The sequence below is a fragment of the Haliotis asinina genome, chromosome 2 (assembly GCF_037392515.1).
Source record: "Haliotis asinina isolate JCU_RB_2024 chromosome 2, JCU_Hal_asi_v2, whole genome shotgun sequence".
NCBI lineage: Eukaryota > Metazoa > Mollusca > Gastropoda > Lepetellida > Haliotidae > Haliotis > Haliotis asinina.
The window spans coordinates 65,264,351-65,281,163 of NC_090281.1; the positions used below are offsets into that span (position 1 = coordinate 65,264,351).

At 41.2% G+C, this 16,813-nt stretch overlaps 1 protein-coding gene across 1 annotated transcript; it reads left to right on the top strand.

Moving 5' to 3' along the window:
* The first annotated feature begins 1,946 nt into the window (after window positions 1-1,946).
* LOC137274169 (multiple epidermal growth factor-like domains protein 10) lies at window positions 1,947-12,360 on the top strand. The gene is made up of 3 exons (XM_067807205.1): window positions 1,947-2,380; window positions 2,528-3,784; window positions 12,110-12,360. Exons 1-3 carry the CDS (start codon window positions 2,338-2,340, stop codon window positions 12,178-12,180), a joined length of 1,371 nt encoding a protein of 456 aa, XP_067663306.1. The 5' UTR covers window positions 1,947-2,337; the 3' UTR covers window positions 12,181-12,360.
* The last annotated feature ends 4,453 nt before the right edge of the window (window positions 12,361-16,813 follow it).

Genomic DNA, 16,813 nt, shown 5'->3' on the forward strand with positions numbered 1-16,813 from the left:
AGCCAGCCTGACCACCCGATCCCACCCGAGCATGGGTTACTGAATTTCCGTATTCTCCTTAGAAGAGTCACTGGAGAGTACTGCCGAAACGGCGCCAGTGGTTGTGTCGTTTCGCTGTGTCGGTTGTTATACGTTTTCTTTCAGAAGACGAATCGGATAAAGATACCCCCGGCAGCCAGACATCACCACCGCCAACGATGCTGCCAGACTTGTACGCTGAAGTTCAAGACTACACTCTGAACTCTTTCACAATGAAAATGATCATCGTTCACCTTTCTAACTTTCGATGTGACCAGTTTAAAGTACGGTATAAATGTTGATTTTCACAGACCGAGAGTCATACTTCCGGCAGTTGATCTGGTAATCTACATTTCGACAAATACCTTGAAACATGGTATGTGTGAGTTTTGCTAAAAGGGTACATTTCATTATCATGATGAATTTACGGAACTGACACTGGGCTAAATAATCGAATTTTTTCTTTGCCAAAGGTCCTCATTGCATACAGTACATATATAAACAGTTAGGTGCAGGAGTAAAATCTTGTTAAAGATTGTTCTTTCTGTCCTGTTATATTTACATCGCGAAAAGGACCTCTGACTGTTTGGATCATGTACCCGTTTGTACATCTGGGAATGTGTAGTGTTAAATTACAGTGTACTAAGAAACTGAAACTTGATATTCATCTTTGCTTGTAACGCTGAGATGATGTTTTCCTGTCAACTGTAGTGGAGACCGAGGTCAACTGTATTACGCTCTACTTAACGTCTTGCAATTCGATTCTAGTCGCCCGCTCACTAACAATACGTTGGCATCTTGACTTTAAACCTTAGTGTCACTTAGATATCATTAGCATGGCGCCGCAACGTTATTACGCTTCAAATGCCAGTGTTACAATTGTTCCCTGGCACGGAGTAGTTGTAACAGGTCGACGAGAAAATTGAAGACGGTTCAGATGTAACAATCTGTTTATTTTCGAAATAAAATAAAAACACAATATGAAATGGTGTTATCTTGATCAAATGAGGTGGAAATGGATTAACGTTGACCTTTCTCACCATCGGCATTGAAGATGATTTTAGTTTAGAATTCTTGTATTGGTATGCCCAAAATACAATACATGTACACAGACTAACACCAAAAACTTTCACCCAGGGGCCAATACTATCGTCATAAAACTGAAAATATTCTATTATGAGATAACTGGTAAAGATCTAACATAAAACCTTCATCATAATTTGCTTCGATATCATAACACAATGAAAAAATACATGGGGCCAATTTCAACACAGTGTTATAATTGCCCGATGGCAGTAGCCATGTTTCATGGTATGTAACATGTTAACAACTTTTGACTTCTCAAATATTTCTACTTCAAAATATGTTGTAATACTTCAATTTTACGCTTGAAAGGTTCATTTCATACCAAGCCACATTTATTACATGAAGAAATTCTCATTACGTTTAGTGAAAAATTACTCACCTGTGTGAAAAACCTAGCAAAGGGAAATAATTCTACTGACCTCACCTACACTAAAACCTTTCGAGTAATCGCCCTTGTTTCAATTGACTCCCCAGTCTCCCCTATTTAATACACATATGTAGATAAATCTAAATGTGGGTATTAAACAAAAGGAACCTAAGCCGATGTCCTTACCTAAAATAGTGTACGTAGGAGATATTTTCGCTCAGGAATCATTGACATCTTTGTCAGATGTTCATTAAAAATACTATGATGAACAGCAAAAGAAAAACTGAAATCTTCGAAAAACTGAAATCTCATAAAAGTAAGCTTTCATGTTTATATGCTTTCTATTTAAAGACGTGATAGAAAATCACAGTTGAGTTTCTTTTGTAGCTTGCGATAAAGTAAGTGACAAAACAACTTCAACCGTGACAAAGTTCAAGGTCTAGCATTAGCTGTTATTGCGTTGTACACTACCTGCAGTGACTCACCACCCTCTCGGGAAATTATATCAGTTCCCAGAAACTCTCCAACACGCAACCCTGGGTCAACTATTACAAAAAATCTCTTATATGTTGTGTGGCGAGACAAACACTTCAGATAACAGGTGGCTCAAAGTCTAGCTCATGCCTTAACATAGCATGAATGTTTTTATCGCTTATGTCAGGGGACCTGAGCCCTGTGCGCACTAGTAGCGTGCAAGTAGGCGTGCAACAGTAGCATCATAAATGCATGTTGGTGTGTATATACTAGTGTCTAAATGAAAGACACTCCCGATGAAAGATGCTGTCTGAAGTCTGTGGGTTACCTTTGTTACTGGTCCGTACAGCTTAAGCTCGTAACTTGGCTGATAGTCTCTCGGAAGGAAGAAAATGATTGCTGCTGTCATCCTTCTTGTCATAATTATTGCTAAAGGTAGGTTCCTCGTTCACTCACTGGTGATTTGTATTGTTTATATGGACAAATAATACACTTTCCATAACTGTACGGTATTTTTTTCTATAAAACAGTTCGTTTCCGATGCTTACGACAATTGTTATGCTCAACTTGTTTTTGCTTCAGGTACTGAGTCGAGAGATGACTTCCATAACAAGTACTGCAAGACCGGATGTCGGGGTCCGCTGAACGGACACTATTGTCAACAATGTAAATATGGTTGCTATGGAGTTGACTGTACACGCCACTGCAGGCGATGTGACATCAGCGGCTGTGACAGAATGACCGGGATCTGCTACAGATGCAAACCTGGCTACTATGGCGAGAGCTGCCAGAATCGCTGTCCCCGAGGCTGCACATCCAATGGGTATGAAGACTGTGACAGAGACACGGGAGTGTGTTTACAAGGCTGCAGAGTTGGGTATCACGGCAGAAAGTGTGACCGTCTGTGTCCCCAAAACTGTAAGAGTTCAATTTGCCAGAAAGAAACAGGTCGTTGTTCGTACGGGTGCAGAGACGGCTGGTGGGGAACATACTGCACGGACTCTACTCCCAGTTGTCCGAACTGTGTTCATGGACTATGTGCGTCAGACGGGAAGTGCAAAGCACGTTGCTTACCAGGGTTTTATGGACAATATTGTGAAAGAAAGTGTGTAAACTGTCACACAACTGGATGTGACAAGAATTCTGGAAGATGTGACGAATGTTCTCCCGGTTTCTATGGCCGTTGGTGTAACCTACAATGTAACAGCAACTGTTATACGGGACTGAATAAACAACGTCGCTGTCACCGAGACACGGGCAGATGCCTGGAAGGGTGTGTAGAACGCTGGCATGGGGACCTCTGCAACAATCGCTGCAGCAGCAACTGTAAAGACTCCAGATGCTTCAGCGACGATGGGTCCTGCGTGGATGGATGTGAAGAAGGTTGGACAGGGGTACACTGCAATCAGGAATTCAACTGTCTTCGAGGCATACATGACAGTGACGGAGAATGCCTCCTGGGTTGTATACATGGGTGGACAGGACGGACATGTCATATCAAGTGTCCCTTTCATTGTCAGACCTGTGATGCAGACACGGGTCAATGCATCCAATGTCCACCAGGATATTATGGTGCAGCTTGTGCTCATGAGTGCAGTCTGTCCTGCAACAACCTGACCTGCGATATGGACGGTACTTGCATAGACGGGTGTATAGACGGAATGTTCGGTGACCGGTGCCAATATACGTGTCAGTGGCCGTGCTCCTCTTGCACCCAGGGTGGGAAATGTACGGGGTGTCTTCCCGGGTATAAGTTATTGGGAAGACAATGCAGAGACACTGTTCCTTATACCATGGCATCATCAATGGCTGCTTTAGAAGTTCTTTCACACAGCACAGGTAGATCTACTTATACATTATATATAAGATGTAAAATTCATATATAAATGTAACGGAACATAATGATATTGCAGAATCATACTTTTCTGGGGAAATGTAGTAAACAAATATACAATACGTTCATAACCATTTTCTAAACAGAATAGTGTTAACAAAGGAAATGCAAATCAACACAGGCGAATTAACAAACGATATTACATAAGTGCCAAATAGACATTTTCACTTCCTTTTTGGGTCTGTATTATGTTTTTCTATTGCTGTTGTTTTTAGAAATATTTGATATCCGTGTATTATGGAATCCGAGAAGGGACATTGTCGCGTTGTCGCATTGTCGCGTTGTCGCCCTCTCAAAAACAAGCAAAATGAGGTGAAAATTAACCAAAGCGCGACAATGCGACAATGCGACAACGCGACATTTCGCCTGTTTGTCGCATTGTCGCGATGTCGCGTGTCGCGTTTCGAATAACATTTACTCTGTTCCTCCAAAGTGCGACTCGCGACATAGCGACACTTTTCAAGGTCAAAATATGTCGCGTTGTCGCATTGTCGCCCTATCTAAGATATGTAAGAATTCACTAAAACGCGACACGCGACAATGCGACAACGCGACATTTCATCAAAATGTCGCGATGTCGCACTGTCGCGTGTCGCGTTTTATTAAAATATTGACCATAGTATGCATTTAACAAATTAACTGAAACGCGACACGCGACAATGCGACAAAATGTATGTCGCATTGTCGCGTTGTCGCCCTTTTTGTTACCTGTGCGCATGTGTAGAAAGTAAATTAATCTACGCATGCGCAGAAAATGTTATACTCTATTCCATACTTCACTGGTCTTTCGTTACCTCCAATGGTTTTTTAAATGAAGTAGTGCCCGAAATGGCCTTTTCTTCTTGAACTTAATGCAAATCTTTCTTTATTGTTTTACATATTGCAAATGTATTTAGCCATTCAAGTGTGTTCTAGCAGCAAAACGAATTAGTAGCGCAACTATTCATTGTGTCCAAGAGCGATCGTCGTGGTCGCTCTCAGGTGGTAGTTTAGGATGGTGGACAAGAGACAGGGAGGACATGAGTCGGCGTTAGAGATGAAGACAGCAGCAGCCATGTTTTATTACTGTTTGGTCGAAGGATGGTCAAAATGGTAAAATACAGTGGTAAACATGTGACAGAACGCACATCAGGACTGAATGGCCAATGATCCCGATGTGGAGACCCGCTCTGTCACTTACACACATATTAGAAGTCCGACGGCGATTCTTCATCGTCGACGTAGTCGTAGGTGGGCGACGGCCTTGGCCGACACCCCGACTAGACGCACAATCCGTCCACTTCTGTCGATGATCTAGTCTCCATGGTTGGTCTTGCCGGTTGGTCTCCTGGATGGTCTCGCTGGATGGTCTGTGCGACTGACCACATCAGTCAGGTTTTTATACACAGGGCCATTACGCCACATTGCGCAAGGTCACTGGCCCATGCACATGTACATACGTAAGATTCGCCGACGTAGGGAGGTGTTAATTGACATGTATTGATAACGTTTGAGAATTAAGGGTCCTGCCCGGAGGGGGGTTTATGATAAGAGGGGATACACCGAATGTTTGCCGAATACATTTACATAGACAAAGGGGATGGAATTTCGGTGCACTTTGGACTTAAATTGAAACAAATAGATTGTTTGAATAAATGAAGTTTTAAGGAAACTTATTGAAATGATTTAGTCTATGACAATTGTAATCACGGCGCACTGTACCCCTGTCATTCAAGGCCGGGCAATTTGCTGAGCAGTTAGTCTCTTAGTCACACCAGATAGTTATTACCATACGTTCGAATACCAGCACCATACACATTAATCACGTTGGAAATTTCGATGACAGGTTGTGATTACAGGTTGTGAAAAACTATAATATTGTTAAAATTCAAGCCACATCGGCAAATTCATCAGGTGATGTCCTCGAATGGGTCACTATGTTCCATAATGTGGCTCCTGACAGTTTCGTGGTACAGTCCTGTCGGACGCTGATGAATTTGTCTGGGATCTGCCTCTGTTCAGCCAGCAGTGGATGGATACCAAGTAGAATTAGATATCACTTAACCATCCGTCACCTCAAGGACAGTTTTGGTCGACTTTGAACGTGATAATGGGAAAACGCCTTACAAATGGACTGTTAGCAGTAGGATATTAGAAACAATGACATCACTTGGTAGAGTTGTGTACACTTGTAGTGCCAGAAACCAGCTTTCCCTCCCTCACTCCTCTTACTCTTCTCGCCGCTCCACTCCACTCACCCAAGGGTTATTGGTATAAATAGCACGGTATTTCATTACAATCATGTATTATGATGCCCGTTTTCATTTCTGTTTGAATCCTATATTATTAATCCTGCACACAGCCTGATTCACAATATGCCTCATAATGTTTTCATACGGATACTATATCCAGCGATATACATGTACTTGTATCGTTTTAAACCTACGGCTGTTATATCAAAAAAAAAATTCAGCAAAAAAAGAACCATTCCGTTAAGCAACGACACTCAGCCACTCTGGACTTCACGACTAGATGTACGTTCATTTATCATTGTTCTGATGTCGATCCCTGGCTATCTGAACCCTTTAAAAATATCGAAAAATAATCATGCTTGTCATATTTTCTTTTTACATTCCGCTGTAACTACTACAATTTTGATGAAATGTCGTATTCACGCATTACCGCGCGTCGCGCTTTGTTAAAATATTGACTACAGTATGTATTATAAGATATTAACTAAAACGCGACACGCGACAATGCGACAACGCGACATTTTGATGAAATGTCGCATTGTCGCGCGTCGCGTTTTGTTAAAATATTGACTACAGTATGTATTACAAGATATTAAGTAAAACGTAGTCTGTCGTACAGACCCTGAGGTATATATATCCAAGAGAGCCCAAGCAAGTCTAGAAAATGTGGCAAGTCTAGATTTTCATAGCTTCAGGGTCTGTACCAATCTGCTGAATTCATAGCCAGTATATGGTTAGTAATTATCAGTTGATCTCTAGCTGTCACTGGTGTTTAGTATAAATTCATGGGGAGGCTCCCCTACAGCTCCGCCATCGCCCCACACTTGGCTAAGACCTCGTGCCCTGTCCTCTCACCGCGAGGCAACATGTGTCGGGTTTTATTCAAGATTCCTGATCTTCCTCCCTGGAATTCTTCCCTCAACTCACAATGTCATCGGTAGACTAAGAACTACTCTCTCAAATGAACATATTTTACTGGGAAAAGGTCATAGTGAAAAAATAAGAATAACATAACTAGGATTGCCTCATGGGCAATACTGACGGTCTTCAGACTTCCTCCATACACCCTCCGAGGCTATCTTCACTTGAACAGTTTCTTTGGACGTCAGCTGGACCGTCCATTGCGGTAATTTTTACATTCATTTGGCACTGAGTCAACACTGCTGACACGACCACATAATTCACAAACTGCAGAAAAAGAAACTGGATGGCAAAGTCAGATATACAAAGTACTGGAAAGATTACAACCTGACATTTCCCATACACTGTTTTGTTTGTGGGTCATAGGTTCCAAATTGGGTAGGTCGATGCTCATGCTGTTGATCACCGGATTGTCTGGTCCAGATTCGATCATTTAGAGACCACAGCCATATAGGTGGAATAGTACTGAGTGCGGCGTAAAATTCAACTCACTCACTGTAACAAAATCGACTATTTCCTTAATCCTCATGTATTTCTGTGAACACTCACTGCTATGCCAGTGTAACGCAGGAATACGACTGAATGTGGCGTAAAGCAATATACAAACTAGTGGAAAGATTAGAATCTGACATTTCCATACCACTAATACTGCTGAGTGCGGCGCAAAGCAATATACAAACTAATAGTTTCCACATTGCGCAGATCGATGCTCATGCTGTTGATCACTAGCTGGAATAATGCTCAGTGCGACGTAAAACTCAACTCACTCACTTTTACACAATCGACTTTTTCCTTAACACTCATTTATTTCTGTGACCATTCATTGTTAACCCAGTGTAGTGCAGGTGAAGGGAAACTCGAGTTGTAATTTCAGTGTGCCAAAGCGGCGTTCAAAATAGATATCTGCCTGTCACAGCCGGACGGGAACATTTTGTTAAAACTTGAGTTGATTCAGGCTGGAAATGTACAAATGTTCTTTCCGTCGTAATTGTGACGTAAGTATTAATTTTTTACATAACCATAATGTGAAGCAAAGATGTTCGCCGTTCAATTAGCTACAGTTTGGTACCCTGAACGATGAAATCCAGTGTGTTTTCGCAGAGTTATGACATTTTAATGAACCCTGTGAAACGTTGACCAACTTTCAAGGGCGATAACTCCGAAGCTATGTAAGATATCACGATGCCTTGAACAAATTAAGCTTTCCAGTGTATGAGCTTTCTAATGGTGTAACAAATGGTGATTGTGCTATATGCCGTTCTGGAAAAGAAGGTTTTCAAAGACAGGCACTGGCAAAACGCGAAAATCGGCGAAAATTTCAGTTTTTTCAAAATAGCGGAAAATCTGTCACGGCGGCCAACTTCCACTGTGCTTTGAGTCGATGGAGAATGATGTTGTCTCCCTTGTGTGAAAATTTGGTTAATTTATCTCTTATAGGTTCCGAGATATTCAGGGTGAAAGATTTTTACATTTTGTGTTGTCTGCCCTTACCGGAAGACGGTAGAAGTTTTTTCCATTGTATCAATTTCAGCATACAGGCTATCATCCCTGAAAGTTTGATCGAAATCCATCCTGTGGTTAGGTCAGGAGAGCTGGTACAAAATTCGTACAAATAATAAGAAGAAGAAGAAAAAGAAAAATGTTCGGATAATAACAGTAGGTCTTCCAGACTTTCAGTCTGAAGACCTAATAAAATGGAGACTGAGACCTTCTTCACTAAGCCTTCTTCAGAAGCTAAGGGAATCTAGACTTGCCACATTTTCTAGACTTGCATGGGCTTTCTTGGATATATTTGCTTCAGCATCTGTACAACAGACTGGGTTTTTTTTATCTCAGTTCTTTTGCGACTTCAATTCCACAGGACAGGTACAAATCGATGGCAGTCTTTTCAAAGGGTTTTACAAGACGGCACAAAGTATCGTCGGTATGAGTGGCCTCGTGAACATTTTCTACACGCTGTGTGTGTTGAACATTTTCTGTTAACTGTTACTTGAAAAACATTTCAATCAAAGACATGGATGGCTCTCTTTTACTACTTTCAATAAACAGTTTTCTCCTGTACCATGCGATTTCAATCAAACTGCCGTATATATTGCAGACAGAATATTTTGATTTGACAGAAAAATTATATTTGATATCTTTGTTGGAGTTTTGGATACATCCAGTTTTCCAGCCATAGCATTAGTCTCAAGAGATGCTAACCCTGAGCTCTGTGTTTGCTACAGTTGATACTTCCCCAGAGCTGCTCACACCACACTGAGAGGGAGTAGGGGTCCGGCTGGGTAGGGTGATGTTGGGGGCAATAAAAAGTCCTGAAAATGAAGAAAGTCTCAGGACTCCATTTCATTATATTATTTTTTTTTTACCTATGAACGTTTTTCAGTAAAATATGTTCATTTCAGAGACTAGTTGTTAGTCTAACTAAAACGCGACGCGCGACAATGCGACAATGCGACATTTTGACGAAATGTCGCGTTGTCGCATTGTCGCGTGTCGCGTTTTAGTCATTAAGCTACAATACATACATTGGTCAAAATTTTAACAAAGCGCGACGCGCGACAATGCGACAACGCGACATTTCGTCAAAATGTCGCGTTGTCGCATTGTCGCGTGTCGCGTTTTAGTCAATAAGTTATAATCCATACTGTGATCAATCTTTTAACAAAGCGCGACGCGCGACAATGCGACAACGCGACATTTCGTCAAAATGTCGCGTTGTCGCATTGTCGCGTGTCGCGTTTTAGTCAATATGTTATAATCCATACTGTGATCAATCTTTTAACAAAGCGCGACGCGCGACAATGCGACAACGCGACATTTCGTCAAAATGTCGCGTTGTCGCATTGTCGCGTGTCGCGTTTTATTAGTTACGGCGGAATACAAACACTATCACAAGCATGAATATTTTTATATGCTTTTTAAGAGCTGAGATACCCGTGATTCGAACTCAGAACAATGATAAATGAACATCCATGTTGTGTTAGTGTGTGGGTTAAGGGTGCGTGGTTAATGGAATGCCGTATTCAAACTGTCCATTTTGCTGAAGAATATTATGATTCAGTAGGTGCATGTTTGAAACGATACAAGTATATAAGTATCGCTTGATCAAGTATCCATAAGAGAAAAGTATGAGATATATTGTGAATTATCTCATATCAGGGTTAATAAGACAGGATTCAAATAGAACTAAAAACAGACATGACAACACATTATTGTATTGAAATACCTTGCCAATTTGCGAAGCTTCCCAAACCTTGAGAGAGTGCAGCGGCGGAGGAGTGAGGAGTGGTGTGGAGCGAAGCGGAGAGGAGTGGGCTAGGGTGGAGTGGAGTAGAACGGAGCGCCGGAGGAGTGAAGGAGGAGGAGGGTAGAGGAGAGGTGTGGTGTGGAATGGATTGGAGCGTCGCAGAGTAGGGGGAGGGAGGGAGGGAGACTTGGTTTCTGGCACTTCAAGGGTACGCAACACTACCAAGCTATTTCATCGTTTCTAATAAACCATCCCTCCAAAAGAAACGCATAGGTGATTTGTATTTTTACAACTCTTCTGTTGCCAGGCGTCTGAATGTTAGTCGGAGCAAGATATAATGACTTGCAGCTCGTTGCAGCCAAACAGATGTAAGAAATCACCGCCCCTTTTCAGGCAGACCTAGAGTTACCACTGCAGCTCAAATAGGTACATGCGGGTACTACAGTTGCGTGATGGTACTCCCACGGGTGAGAGCACAACAGCCAGGGCACCTGGGCTTCAGAGGATGTCAGGTCAAACTGTACGGAACAGGCTGAAAGTGATTCGTTTGAGAACCAGAAAACAAGACGTCGGGGTCGTGCTACGTCGTCATCAACGTCTTCGCTGTCTCGAAGTATATTATATGCTTTATAGACATTACCTTCTTCTAAAGCACATGCACTCATTACTGATGTAAAATTCATGCACAAAAGTCTGTTTATGGACGAGTTATAAACTTTTCTCAACAGATTTCTCGTCTATGCGTTTACTTCTTGGGATAGTATATCACAATGATAACAGTCCATTTGTATGGCGTTTTCCCATTATCACGTTCAAACCGACCTAAACTGTCTTTGACGTGTCGGGTAGTTACGTGATATCTCATTCTACTTGGTATCCATCCACTGCTGGCTGAACAGAGGCAGATCTTGAACAAATTCATCAGCGTCGGACAGGACTGTACCATGAAACTGTGACAGGAGCCACATTATGGAACATAGTGACTCATTCGAGGACATGACCTGATGTTTCTGCCGATGTGGCTTGAATTTTAACAATATTTCAGTTTCTCACAACCTGTCATCTGGATATCGGCGAAATGTTCAAAGTGATTAATGCGTATGGTGCTGGGATTCGAACTTATGATAATAGTTGTCTGGTGTGATTAAAAGACTAACTCTACACAGCAAATGCCCCGCAACCGTGTGCCGTGATTACAATGACAAGTTGCGCAAATAATTGTCTTGCTGCTAAAACACACTTCATTGGGTAAATACATTTATATATGAAATAATTTTCAAACCAACAATGAAGATTTGCATTAAGTTCAAGAAAAGCAGCCCAACTGCCATTTCGAACACTACTTCATTTTGAAAATCATTGGATGTAGCAAAAAGACCATTGAAGTATGAAATAGAGTTTAACTTTTCCTGCGCATGCGTCCTATAATTGACTTTCTACGCATGCGCACCGGTAATCGAAAAGGGCGACAACGCGACAATGCGACAATGCGACAATGCGACATTTCAATATGTCGCATTGTCGCGTGTCGCGTTTTAGTAAATGTTTAGTTTTTTCTTTACACATCTTAGATAGGGCGACAATGCGACAACGCGACATATTTTGACCTTGAAAAGTGTCGCATTGTCGCGTGTCGCACTTTGGAGGAACAGAGAAAATGTTACTCAAAACGCGACACGCGACATCGCGACAATGCGACAAATGGGCGAAATGTCGCGTTGTCGCATTGTCGCATTGTCGCGCTTTGGTTAATTTTCACCTCATTTTGCTTGTTTTTGAGAGGGCGACAACGCGACAATGCGACAACGCGACAATGTCCCTTCTCGGATTCCATAGTGTATGCATAACTAATATGGCGTTCTTTTTTGCAGGGAATATTTTACAGGTAGAAGCGATTGTACTTTTTACTCTGGTACTAGCATCTCTCTACAGCAGACAGTAGATTGCCATAACTGCACTTTAAAAGGTGTGGACAATGGACATCTATCATCTTCACCACAACGGTTATCGTCATCTTCATGTGCGCATAATGAAGAGAACTGTTGTCTTCTCGAAACAAATAATACATGTGTGTTAACAATAAATGCCATAACAGTGTAGTGTAAATAAATAGATAATGATATGTATCCTGTTGTGTGATTGTTGAAACAAAACAATCGAAAACATTCCACAGACGGAAAATGTGTGTGTGTTGCATTCTCACACTAACGGGGAAAGGTGCATTAATTTAATCACACCCTTTTGGGTGTTTGTGTATGGAAAAGCCTTGAACTTGTATCAAACTGCAAAAACTGAGAAAACGTAGGTCACGAAAGCTAAAACGTGTTGAGGAAAATGCAAAACAGTTATGAAACTGAATGCAAAACGTAATGTGATGACATGACCTTTTTATGCGGATCTAAAACACAGCATCTTAACGGTCGATGTACAGAGCAGGTAAAGACAACGTTCATGCAACTACTATCTGCATGCACAATACCCACAGTCAGGCACACAATACTGTCTGCCTGCCACTGATTTGTCCCCAAACAAACCGCTACTGCATGTTTCCAGTTAGCAATTGGTCTGACATTGAATCGGATCTTTACACTGACACGGGACAAGTGTAGTACAATTACCACTGAAGGTACAATTGTGGTTTCTGTATTGCTTGATCACGAAATCTGAGCACATATCCTTGCAATGTAACACTCTTGTGATACACCCGATACAAACTGATCGTATGGATAATAGAGAAATATTTAGGTGCATCTGGGCCAAGTTATACCGGGGCTTGCAGTGAGCGAATTACTGCACTAGATACAGGTCAGACGTGGCTTGCCTACTGGTTTTGTTGTAAAGCGAGTGCACACACAATCTGACGCCAGAACACCTTCACGTATTTTGCACGAGTACACATCTAAGACGTTGGATGGTATATATCATTACACAAAAGTGATGAAATCTAACTTTTCAGTTCAAACGGCGAGTGAATAAGGATAGTCTATTAAAAATGTTTTGCATGAAGTAATGAGGTATTCTTATTTACATTATATTAATGCTCTGTTAATATATACGCATTTTCTTCCACTACTCCTCCATTTCATGAAGGCTAACAATCGTGACGTTGGTGTGATGACAAGAAGGTTTTCGTCATTTTATTTCAGTTTGAAGTTGTTTCTTAGCGTCATGACCCGTGAAGATCAGGGTTAGAACTGATCTTCAGTAACCCACGCTTGTCGTACGAGGCAACTATCGTGATCTGGTGGTCAGAGTCGCTGACTTGGTTGACACATGTCATCGTATCCCAGTTGTGAAGACCGATGCTCATGCTGTTGATCACTGGATTGTCGGGTCGAGTGCCGATTACATACAGACTTCTGCTATATAGCTGGAATATTGCTGAGCGCGGCGTAAAGCTAAAAACGCACCTGATCTTACCGTCATGGCATCACTCATTGTTTTATGGCGTCATTACACATACGACTGGAGTCACTGAAGTGATTACCGGTGTTTCTTGAATCGCTATTAGACTGTAGTGTGAAGTGAACGAACCAAGTTCAGATGAAGTATAGCGTTGTGTCTTATTCAGAGCTGCTTGATGAAGAAAATCTGCAATAAATATGTATTTACATCATTCATACATGTTTCAAAAGTGTTCCTATAAGAAAATACAGGAAACTAGAACAGCACTCGGCACGATCAGAGTATATTTACGGTAATCTCCTGGTAATATCCATTTCCAAACTCATTATATCTAGCATGGTCATCTTACGGATTGTATTAAATAACTACATTAATTTGTATTATTACTATAAACATAATACTAAATATCTTTTTCCCGATTGCCATCTGTGGACTAATCTTACCAAGTCATGCTTCTTTCAGCTGGTTTCAACACCCGGAAACAATTTAAAATAATTGAAGCACATATGTAAATAATTACACCTGGAGAGGTTCGCCTATATTCACATTTTTGATGTTAAAGTGACATGTTGACACTGTTCTAAATACGAGTGAGTATAGATTTCCGTCCCTTTGAGCAATGTAATAGTAAACTATTATTAGGACGGGTGACACAAAGAATGGCTTTCAATCTTTCACCTTTTTGGAAATCGAACCCGGAATGACAGCAAACACTTTACCCACTGCAGCTTGGCTACCCAACCTCACCGCACTCAGTCACGAAATGTACGTATGATTCTAACTCCGTTGTCTTAAAGGCTCAAATTATTTCACTTGAAGAGGAAGAAGATTCCGATATTATTATTTATTATTTGTGTGTGTCATGTGTGTGTGTGTGGTGTATCATGTGTACGGTGTGTGTGGTGTGAGTGTGGGGTCAGTGTGTGTGTGTGTGTGTGTGTGAGTGTGTGGTATGTGTGATGTGTGTGTGGTGTGCGTGTGTGTATGTGAGTGGTATATTTGCGGGGGGTGTGGATGTGTGGTGTGCGTGTGTGTGGATGTGTGGTGTGTGTGCGCGCGTGTGTGGCGTGCGTGTGTGCGTGTGTGTGTAAATATCATTGCCGAACTATTTTCAATGTTTTATCTTGCATAATCATCATAGCCAGTCTTACAACCAATAATTTCACAATTAATGGTTTGCAGGTAAAGAAAAATGGTTAATTTAGATTAATTAAAAAACCCTAAAATATAAATGCTTCCTCCAAAGTGGAAGATTGTAGACAGTTCCATGACGAAAGACAAGTATTTTCTGGTTTCATCTCAATACAGACTGAAAATTCAGGGACAATCAAGAAAAAGAACACCAGGGACAATAATTCAGATCAATAAATTAACGTCTAGGATATTTTGTAAGAATAAAATCTTTAAGTTATCAGACTTTAGTGCAAGTGTGGCAGATAACCCAGATTTGTCCTTCGCGGTCAATTTTTCCCCAGTAAACATCACGGAACCGCATTTTTATAGTTTCAAACACTATTTTAAAACAAATAAATTATGCAATTCAGAGACAGTTTGTGTACACTTTTAGAACAAATAAATTATTGCAATTCAGAGACAGTTTGCCTAATTCAGCTTTATAACTGAATACGTTTATGCTTTTCCTTACGAAAACATCATCTCAGCTTAACTAAGTTGTGAAGTTCAGGTTTCAAGGATGGCTGAAAATAATACAGTATGGTCATGAAATATTTTAGTAGTATTTGAAAAAACATGGTGACAGGTTCATCGTCTTCGTTTACACGTCACGTAGTAGTTATACTACAAATGACAGGTCACGATATTGAATTTGGACTTCATGATCGAGGTCATTATGAAATATATCCATGAGCGTTAATCGTGCAATAACCTCCTGTTTTCAGATGAGTACGAAAACACGTGTTGATGCTTCGATAAAAAAATCAATTGATTAAAATGATAACAGCAACACATTCCACTCTCATTTCACACAAAAAAAATTTGAAATAAAAAAAACAACAACACAACAACACAACAACACATTTCTGCAAATTCAGAAAAATACATGAAAACAATAATGCTGGAAATTAAGGTCACCATAACTATCCCGACCCCTGATTGTAGCAAAGGTTTTAAATAAAGGTTGTCTGGAGTATCATGTGTAGTGATCACTAGGATTTATAACCTTTGTCAGTCCTTTCCTCATCCCAATACAGTGTATGTCTCAGTTCTTCACTTTGAACAGGATAAGGTCCAGTTCGATCATTTAAGTCCGAAAGATGTTCAATGGCATTTACATGTATAAGGGTGATACTCGGAGGTCATGGTAATTGTCACAAAAAACGTGATGACGGCATGCAACTGCGTACCGTTTAATCATCCATGAATATCTGACCATTAACAAAATGTAGCCACACCGTCGTCTCCTATACGTCCTTGACCATTGTGTTTCAGTGGTACTGTGGTAACCTGCAGGCATACAAACCCATCCCCATCACTGATGTGTTCATCTGCACCGATCATCTCCGGATGATACAACGTCTCTACACGTAACAACGGTCTTGGCAACATGTAGAATGAACCCTACGCCAATTCCTCAAGCTGTAGTTCTTGGGGTGTGCACCGCGGTGCGGCCCTCTACCTATCCTTATCTGTGGAGGAAGGGACGTCTGACCAAACGACGGATCCTCAGACGTCGTAGCCTCCTTCTGATGGTAATGTTGGACTCTGGGAGACTCGCATCCCTCATGGCAGTTCTTCGAAGTGGTTTATCATAGTGATGTCTTGCCACACGAATTTACAACCGATAATCATGGTCATTGATGTTCCTCAATCTGCAAAGACACAGTTTACTTCACCGGTGACCACAGTGTTCATCATACGCCACAGGAATAGCCACGTGGTTCATGTACAAGTTAGCACCAATGTTGCCACAGGACACCCCTATATTGTGAAGGCCAATAGCTTGGCATCATGTATTTCCTGAATGTTGTATAAAAACTTACCTTTTAGCCTTTCACATCATTTCAGGAAATTGTAGCGCACATTTTGAAATTCATACCCCACTTTGCTCGTGGCCATCGCGTTATGTAAAAATGGGACACTTAAGAAAAAGGCACATACAGTTTGTGGACCGAACAAGGAGCTAGAAACAATGACGAATGACATAAAACTCT